Consider the following 9,733-nt stretch of genomic DNA (forward strand, 5'->3'; position numbering starts at 1 on the left):
AGGATCTGGCTAAAAATACTTGAATCAGTCATAGAACCCATTGCCCTTTATGGTTGTGAGGTCTGGGGTCCACTCACCAACCAAGAATTCACAAAATGGGACAAACACCAAATTGAGACTCCGCATGCAGAATTCTGCAAAAATATCCTCCATGAACACCAAATAATGCATGCAGAGCAGAATTAGGCCAATACCTGCTAATGATCAAAATCCAGAAAAAAGACATTCAATTCTACAACCACCTAAAAGGAAGCGATTCCCAAACCTTTATTAACAAAGCCATCACCTACAGAGAGATGAACTTGTAGAAGAGTCCCATAAGCAAGCTGGTTCTGGGGCTCTATTCATAAACACAAACACACCCCACAGAACCCCAGTACAGCAACACAATTAGACTCAACAAAATCATGAGAAAACAAAAATATAATTACTTGACACATTGGAAATAATTAACAAAAAAAACATGCAAACAAGAATGCTATTTGGCCCTAAACAGAGAGTACACAGTTGCAGAATACCTGACCACTGACTGACCCAAACTTAAGGAAAGCTTTGACTATGTACAGACTCAGTGAGCATAGCCTTGCTATTGAGAGAGGCCGCCGTGGGCAGACCTGGCTCTCAAGAGAAGACAAGCTATGTGCACACTGTCCTCAAAATGAGGTGGAAACTGAGCTGCACTTCCTAACCTCCTGCCCAATGTATCTCTTGTATATTATGAGTACAGCGACTGCAATTAGAAGACATCATGTTAATGTTACTACTTAGCTTCGGCTGGTGGAGGTCCTGACGAACCACGTCCAGATAAAGTGTCCGGAGTGAAAAAGTTGAAGGGGAAAAAAAAGTTGAGTGAGGGAAAAACTAAAAATATAAACGGTAATTAAAAAGTAAAACTGTAAAGAGAGAACAGAGAGAGAACAGTATAGCAGGTGAAAAGAGACACATATTTCCCTCAGATTACACAGATCCACAAAGAATTAGAAAACAAAGCCGATTTGGATAAACTCCCATATCTACTGGGTGAAGTACCACAGTGTGCCATCACAGCAGCAAGATTTGTGACCTGTTCCCACAAGAAAAGGTCAACCAGTGAAGAACAAACATCATTGTAAATACAACCCATATTTATGCTTATTTATTTTCCCTTTTGCATTTTAACCATTTGTACATCGTTACACCACTGTATATATACATAATATGACAATTGTAATGTGTTTATTCTTTTGGAACTTCTGTGAGTAGAATGTTTACTGTTCATTTTTATTGTTTATTTCACTTTTGTATATTATCTACTTCACTTGCTTTGGCAATGTTAACACATGTTTCACATGCCAAAGAAAGCCCCTTGACTTGAATTAAGAGAGAGATGGAAAACGAAAGAGGGGGGAAAGTCAGAGAGAGAGATAGAGAGAGGGAGAGATAAATAAATATATATATATAGAGAGAAATAAATAAATAAATAAATAAAGATGGGAGAGAGAGAGAGGGAGAGAGGGAGATAAATAAAGATAAGGAGAGAGAGAGAGAGGTGACTAAAGATAGGAAGAGAGAGAGAGAGAGAGAAAGAGAGATAAATAGAGATAGGGATATAGAGAGAGAGATAAATAAAGATAGGGAGTGAGCCAGAGACAGAGGGAGAACAGTATAGCAGGTGAAAAGAGAGAGACAGAGAGAGGGAGAGAGAGACAGAGAGAGGGAGAGATAGAGAGACAAAGAGAGAGAGATTGAGAACGGTATAGCATGTGAAAAGAGAGAGACAAAGAGAGAACAGTATCAATCAAATGTATTTATATAGCCCTTCTTACATCAGCTGATATCTCAAAGTGCTGTACAGAAACCCAGCCTAAAACCCCAAACAGCAAGCAATGCAGGTGTAGAAGCACAGTGGCTAGGAAAAACTCCCTAGAAAGGCCAAAACCTAGGAAGAAACCTAGACAGGAACCAGGCTATGAGGGGTGGCCAGTCCTCTTCTGGCTGTGCCGGGTGGAGATTTTAACAGAACATGGCCAAGATGTTCAAATGTTCATAAATGACCAGCATGGTCAAATAATAATAATCACAATAGTTGTCGAATGGGGCAGCAAGTCAGCACCTCAGGAGTAAATTGCCGGTTGGCTTTTCATAGCCGATCATTAAGAGTATCTCTACAACTCCTGCTGTTTCTAGAGTGTTGAAAACAGTAGGTCTGGGACAGGTAGCACGTCCGGTGAACAGGTCAGGGTTCCATAGCCACAGGCAGAACAGTTGAAACTGGAGCAGCAGCACGGCCAGGTGGACTGGGGACAGCAAGGAGTCATTAGGCCAAGTAGTCCTGAGGCATGGTCCTGGGGATCTGGTCCTCCGGGAGAGAGAAAAAAAGAGAGAATTAGAGAGAGCATACTTAAGTTCACACAGGACACCGGATAAGACAGTAGAAGTACTCCAGATATAACAGACTGACCCGAGCCCCCCGACACGTAAACTACTGAAGCATAAATACTGGAGGCTGAGACAGGAGGGGTCAGGAGACACTGTGGCCCCATCCGATGATACCCCAGGACAGGGCCAAACAGGCAGGATATAACCCCACCCACTTTGCCAAAGCATAGCCCCCACACCACTGGAGGGATATCTTCAACCACCAACTTACCATCTTGAGACAAGGCCGAGTATAGCCCTCCGTTGCGGTACAACCCAAGGGGGGGCGCCAACCCAGACAGGACGATCACGTCAGTGACTCAACCCACTCAAGTGACGCACCCCTCCTAGGGACGGCATGGAAGAGCACCAGTAAGCCAGTGACTCAGCCCCTGTAATAGGGTTAGAGGCAGAGAATCCCAGTGGAGAGAGGGGAACCGACCAGGCAGAGACAGCAAGGGCGGTTCGTTGCTCCAGAGGATTTCCGTTCACCTTCACACTCCTGGGCCAGACTACACTCAATCATATGACCCACTGAAGAGATGAGTCTTCAGTAAAGACTTAAAGGTTGAGACCGAGTCTGCATCTCTCACATGGGTAAGCAGACCATTCCATAAAAATGGAGCTCTATAGGAGAAACCCCTGCCTCCAGCTTTTTGCTTAGAAATTCTAGGGACAATTAGGAGGCCTGCGTCTTGTGACCGTAGCGTACGTGTAGATATTTACGGCAGGACCAAATCGGAAAGATGGGGAGGCGCAAGCCCATGTAATGCTTTGTAGGTTAGCAGTAAAACCTTGAAATCAGCCCTTGCCTTAACAGGAAGCCATTCTAGAGAGGCTAGCACTGGAGTAATGTGATCAAATTTTTTGGTTCTAGTCAGGATTCTAGCAGCCGTATTTAGCGCTAACTGAAGTTATTTAGTGCTTTATCCGGGTAGCCGGAAAGTAGAGCAGTGCAGAAGTCTAACCTAGAAGTAACAAAAGCATGGATTCATTTTTCTGCATAATTTTTGAACAGAAAGTTTCTGATTTTTGCAATGTTACTTAGACGGAAAAAAGCTGTCCTTGTAACAGTCTTGTTATGTTCGTCAAAAGAGAGATCAGGATCCAGAGTAACGCCGAGATCCTTCACATTTTTATTTGAGACGATTGTACAACCATCAAGATGAATTGTCAGAATCAACAAAAGATCTCTTTGTTTCCCGGGACCTAGAACAACTATCTCTGTTTTGTCCGAGTTTAAAAATAGAACGATTGTAGCCATCCACTTCCTTATGTCTGAAACACAGGTTTCAAGCGAGGGCAATTTTGGGGCTTCACCATGTTTCATTGAAATGTACAGATGTGTGTCATCCGCATAGCAGTGAAAGTTAACATTATGTTTTCGAATGACATCCTCAAGAGGTAAAATATATAGTGAAAACAATAGCGGTCCTAAAACGGAACACAGAAATTTACTGCATACTGGACCCTACTCCAACTAAACTACTGAAAGAGCTGCTTCAATCTAGCTCCCTGGTATACAGAAAATACCCGAGCTCTGAAGCAAGCTTCCAGAAAATTGGAACGGAAATGGCGCCGTGCAAGGGGATTTATACTAACGTTACTATCTGTACTTACTGGTGGCACAGACACTGTTTCATCATTTCCTACACTGACATTACCCTTGCCTAACGATTGCGTCTGAAGCTGGGCTTGTAGCACAGCTATCCTCGCCGTAAGGCGATCGTTCTCTTGTATATTATGAGTACAGCGACTGCAATTAGAAGACATCATGTTAATGTTACTACTTAGCTTCGGCTGGTGGAGGTCCTGACGAACCACGTCCAGATAAAGTGTCCGGAGTGAAAAAGTTGAAGGGGAAAAAAAAGTTGAGTGAGGGAAAAACTAATTAAAAAGTAAAACTGTAAAGAGAGAACAGAGAGAGAACAGTATAGCAGGTGAAAAGAGAGAGGACAGAGAGAGGACAGTATAGCAGGTGAAAAGAGAGAGAGAGAGACAGAGAGAGAGACAGTATAGCAGGTGAAAAGAGAGAGACAGAGAGAGACAGAGAGAGAACAGTATAGTAGGTGAAAAGAGAGAGACAGAGAGAGACAGAGAGAGAACAGTATAGTAGGTGGAAAGAGAGACAGAGAGAGACAGAGAGAGACCAGAGAGAGACCAGAGAGAGAGGACAGTATAGCAGGTGAAAAGAGAGAGACAGAGAGAGACAGAGAGAGACAGAGAGAGAACAGAGAGAGAACAGTATAGTAGGTGAAAAGAGAGACAGAGAGAGACAGAGAGAGACAAAGAGACAGAGAGAGACAGAGAGAGAACAGTATAGTAGGTGGAAAGAGAGACAGAGAGAGACAGAGAGAGACAGAGAGAGACCAGAGAGAGAGGACAGTATAGTAGGTGGAAAGAGAGACAGAGAGAGACAGAGAGAGACAGAGAGAGACCAGAGAGAGAGGACAGTATAGCAGGTGAAAAGAGAGAAACAGAGAGAGACAGAGAGAGACAGAGAGAGACAGAGAGAGAACAGTATAGTAGGTGAAAAGCGGTAAAGAGAGGAATAATAAAGACTGTGCTTGATTCTGATTGGCAGGAGGGTACTGTTCACCTCATCTACGGAGTGTTGGATCAGCCAATCCGCTCGCTCCAGCAGCTCAATCTGTCCCAGATTGAGACGGGAGTGCAGAGGGCCCTCCTGCTGCGCCCAGACACCCCACCTCCCTCCCTGCCCCGAGACCTACAAACCCTGGAGGTCCGGACCCCAGACATCACCATCCCCACCCAGGAGACCACCTACTGGTGCCACATCTTCCAACTGCCACCCAACATGCCCAAGAACCACATTGTCATGGTAAACCGCTAAACCTAGTCTTTTTCAATGATGGAACCATAGAATTAGAATTAGAATGACATTTAGTAATGCCATAGAATTAGAATGACATTTAGTTATTCCATAGATTTAGAATGACATTTAGTAATTCCATAGAATTAGAATGAAGTTTAGTAATTCCATAGAATTAGAATGACATTTAGTTATTCCATAGAATTAGAATGACATTTAGTTATTCCATAGAATTAGAATGACATTTAGTAGCTCCATAGATGTAACGGCTTTCTTCTACCTCCTTCTCTGACGAAGAGGTGGAATAAGGATCGGACCAAAATGCAACGTGGTTCGTTCCATACATCTTTAATGAAGAAGAACACGAACAATAGAAAACAACAAATGTCGAAAACCGAAACAGCCCTGACTGGTGCAACAAACAGAGACAGGAACAATCACCCACAAACACACAGTGAAACCCAGGCTACCTAAATATGGTTCCCAATCAGAGACAACGATAATCACCTGACTCTGATTGAGAACCGCCTCAGGCAGCCATAGACTAATCTATACACCCCACACAACCCCAAGACGAAACACACTACAAATAAACCCATGTCACACCCTGGCCTGACTCAATAAATTAATATAACATAATAAATATAGACCAGGCGTGACAGAACCCCCCCCAGATTGACAGCTCTGGCGGCTTCTTGCAGACTGGCGGCTCTGGCTGCTCCATGCAGATTGACAGCTCTGACGGCTTCTTGCAGACTGACAGCTCTGGCTGCTCCATGCAGACTAACAGCTCTGGCAGCTCCACACCGACTGGCAGCTCCTTGCAGACTGGCGGCTCCTTGCAGACTGGCAGCTCCTTGCAGACTGGCAGCTCCATGCAGACTGGCAGCTCTGGCTGCTCCATGCAGACTGGCAGCTCTAGCTGCTCCATGCAGACTGACAGCTCTGGCTGCTCCATGCAGACTGGCAGTTCTGGCTGCTCCATGCAGACTGGCAGCTCTGGCTGCGCTAAACGGGCAGGAGACTCTGGCAACGCTGTAGAGGCAGAAGGCTCTGGCAGCGCTAAACAGGCGGGAGACTCCGGCAGCGCTGTAGAGGAGGAAGGCTTCGACAGCGCTGAACAGGCGGGAGGCTCCGGCAGTGCAGGAGAGGCGAGGCGCACTGTAGGCCTGATGCGTGGTACTGGCACTGATGGTACTGGGCCGAGGACACGCACAGGAAGCCTGGTGCGGGGAGCTGCCATTGGAGGGCTGGTGTGTGGAGGTGGCACAGGATGGGCTAGACCGTGAAGGCGTACTGGAGATCTTGAGAGCAGTGTTGGCACAGGACGTGCAAGGCTAGGGATGTGCAAAGGAGGCCTGGTGCGTGAGGCTGGCACCAACTTCACCAGCCGACTAACACGCACCTCAGGACGAGTATGGAGCGCTGACCCAGGTGCCATTAAATCCCTGACACGTTCCGTCGGGCGAATTCCATGCAAAATACCAACACAGCAACTCCCTCATTTCTCTCTCCTCCAATTTCCCCATTAACTCCTTCACAGTCTCTGCTTCGCTCACCTCCAACACCGGTTCTGGTCTCCTCCTTGGCTCCTCACGATAAACAGGGAGAGTGAGCTCAGGTCTGACTCCTGACTCTGAAACACTCTCCCTGAGCCACCCCCCCAAGACATTTTTGGGGCTGACTCTCGGGCTTCCATCCACGTCGCCGCGCTGCCTCCTCATACCAGCGCCTCTCAGCTCTTGCCGACTCCAGTTCTTCTTTGGGGCGGCGATATTCTCCAGGTTGATCCCAGGGTCCTTCTCCGAACAATTTCTCCTCCCAAGTCCAGAAGTCCTGTGATCGCTGTTGCTGCCTTTGTTGCTTCTCCTGTGGCTCCTGCCCGTTGACACGTTGCTTGGTCCGTTTGTGGTGGGTGATTCTGTAACGGCTTTCTTCTGCCTCCTTCTCTGACGAAGAGGTGGAATAAGGATCGGACCAAAATGCAACTTGGTTCGTTCGATACATCTTTAATGAAGAAGAACACGAACAATAGAAAACAACAAATGTCGAAAACCGAGAGAAGGCGCGAGAGTGCGCTCAATAGACAGCCCTGACTGGTGCAACAAACACAGAGACAGGAACAATCACCCACAAACACACAGTGAAACCCAGGCTACCTAAATATGGTTCCCAATCAGAGACAACGATAATCACCTGACTCTGATTGAGAACCGCCTCAGGCAGCCATAGACTAATCTATACACCCCACACAACCCCAAGATGAAACACACTACAAATATACCCATGTCACACCCTGGCCTGACTCAATAAATGAATATAACATAATAAATATAGACCAAGGCGTGACAATCGAATTAGAATGACATTTAGTTATTCCATAGAATTAGAATGACATTTAGTTATTCCATAGAATTAGAATGACATTTAGCTATTCCATAGAATTAGAATGACATTTAGTTATTCCATAGAATTAGAATGACATTTAGTTATTCCATAGAATTAGAATGACATTTAGTAATTCCATAGAAATAGAATGATGTTTAGTAATTCCATAGAATTAGAATGACATTTAGTAATTCCATAGAATTAGAATGACATTTAGTAATTCCATAGAATTAGAATGACGTTTAGTAATTCCATAGAATTAGAATGACGTTTAGTTATTCCATAGAATTAGAATGACATTTAGTTATTCCATAGAATTAGAATGACATTTAGTAATTCCATAGAATTAGAATGACATTTAGTAATTCCATAGAATTAAAATGACATTTAGTTATTCCATAGAATTAGAATGACATTTAGTAATTCTATTAGGATTATTCTAGTAATTATATTTCTATGGATGGAACCATCGAGTCCAATTCCATCAAACCCTGGCCCCTAGGCATTCGAATAGACTTGGATAAGTGTATGAATGTAATCAATATGACAATATCCCTCCCATCCTTATTGCTTAGCCCTACCCAGTCCTTGGGCATAGCAATGAGTTTGAAAATCACAACAGTAGAGTCAATACCAATCAATCTCCACCTCTTCTTTCCTCCTCCTCCTCCTCCTCCTCCTCCTCCTCCTCCTCCTCCTCCTCCTCCTCCTCCTCCTCCTCCTCCTCCTCCTCCTCCCTCCTCCTCCTCCTCTTCCTCCTCCTCCTCCTCAATCCTCTTCCCTCTTCATCACCCCCACCCCAGTATGAGTCGGTGGTAACCCCTGGTAACGAGGCCATAGTGCACCACATGGAAGTGTTTGAGTGTTCTCCTGAGATGAGTACAGTCCCACAGTACAGCGGGTCCTGTGACTCCAAGATGAAGCCCGCCAGCCTCAACTACTGTCGCCATGTTCTGGCGGCCTGGGCTATGGGGGCTAAGGTAATACACACACAGACACCAGCACTGGGTTCAAATAGTATTCCTTTTTTTTCAAGTGCTTACAGTGCCTTCAGAAAGTATTCACACCCCTTGACATTTTCTACATTTTGTTGTGTTACAGCCTGAATTTAAAAAAACAGGCTGAATTAAAAAAACATTACATGTAGATAGTTTTGTTTTCTCTGGCCTAAACACAATACTCTATAATGTCAAACTGGAATGATGTTCTGAGAAACGTTTACAAATTAATTAAAAATGAAAAGCTGCAATGTCTTGGGTCAATAAGTATTCAACACCTTTGTTATGGCAAGCTTAAAAAATGTTCTGGAGTAAAAATGTGCTTAACAAGTCACATAATAAGTTGCATGGACAATAATAGTGTTTCACATTATTTTTTCATGACTACCTCATCTCTGTACCCCACACATACAATTATCTGTAAGGTCCCTCAGTCATGTAGTGAATTTCAAACACAGATTCAACCACAAAGACCAGGGAGGTTTTCCAATGCCTCGCAAAGAAGGGTACTGATTGGTAGATGGGTAAAATATAAAATAAAAAAATGCAGACATTGAATATCCCTTTGAGCACGGTGAAGTTATTAATTACACTTTGGATATTGTATCAATGTACACAGTCACTACACAGATACAGGCGCCCTTCGTAACTCAGCAGCCGGAGAGACAGGAAACCGCTCAGGGATTTCACCATGAGAACAATGCTGACTTTAAAACAGTTAGAGTTTAATTGCTGTGATAGCAGAAAACTGAGGATGGATCAACAACATTGTAGTTACTCCACAATACTAACCTAATTGACAGAGGGAAAATAATATAGACTGTACAGAATACAAATATTCCAAAACATGCATCATGTTTGCAACAAGGCACTAAAAGTAATACTGCAAAAGATGTGTCAAATCAATTAACTTTTTGTCCTGAATACAAAGTGTTATGTTTGGGGAAAATACAACACATTTCTTATTGAGGAGTAACTAAAATGTTGATCCATCCTCAGTTTTCTCCCATCACAGCCATTAAACTCTGTAACTGTTTTAAAGTCAGCATTGTTCTCATGGTGAAATCCCTGAGCGGTTTCCTTCCTCTCCGGCTACTGAGTTAGGAAGGACACCTGT

The 9,733-nt window shown here is 44.2% G+C and overlaps 1 protein-coding gene across 1 annotated transcript in view; it reads left to right on the forward strand.

Moving 5' to 3' along the window:
- Positions 1 to 9,733, forward strand: part of LOC135548139 (dopamine beta-hydroxylase-like) — a 40,147-nt gene that overhangs the window by 6,124 nt on the left and 24,290 nt on the right. Inside the window, exons 3-4 of the mRNA XM_064977430.1 lie at positions 4,982 to 5,239; positions 8,422 to 8,598. Coding sequence (XP_064833502.1) covers positions 4,982 to 5,239; positions 8,422 to 8,598 — 435 coding nt within the window. The remainder of the gene's footprint in view (positions 1 to 4,981; positions 5,240 to 8,421; positions 8,599 to 9,733) is intronic.

The sequence above is a fragment of the Oncorhynchus masou genome, chromosome 11, assembly GCF_036934945.1.
Source record: "Oncorhynchus masou masou isolate Uvic2021 chromosome 11, UVic_Omas_1.1, whole genome shotgun sequence".
NCBI classification, from domain to species: Eukaryota; Metazoa; Chordata; class Actinopteri; order Salmoniformes; family Salmonidae; genus Oncorhynchus; species Oncorhynchus masou.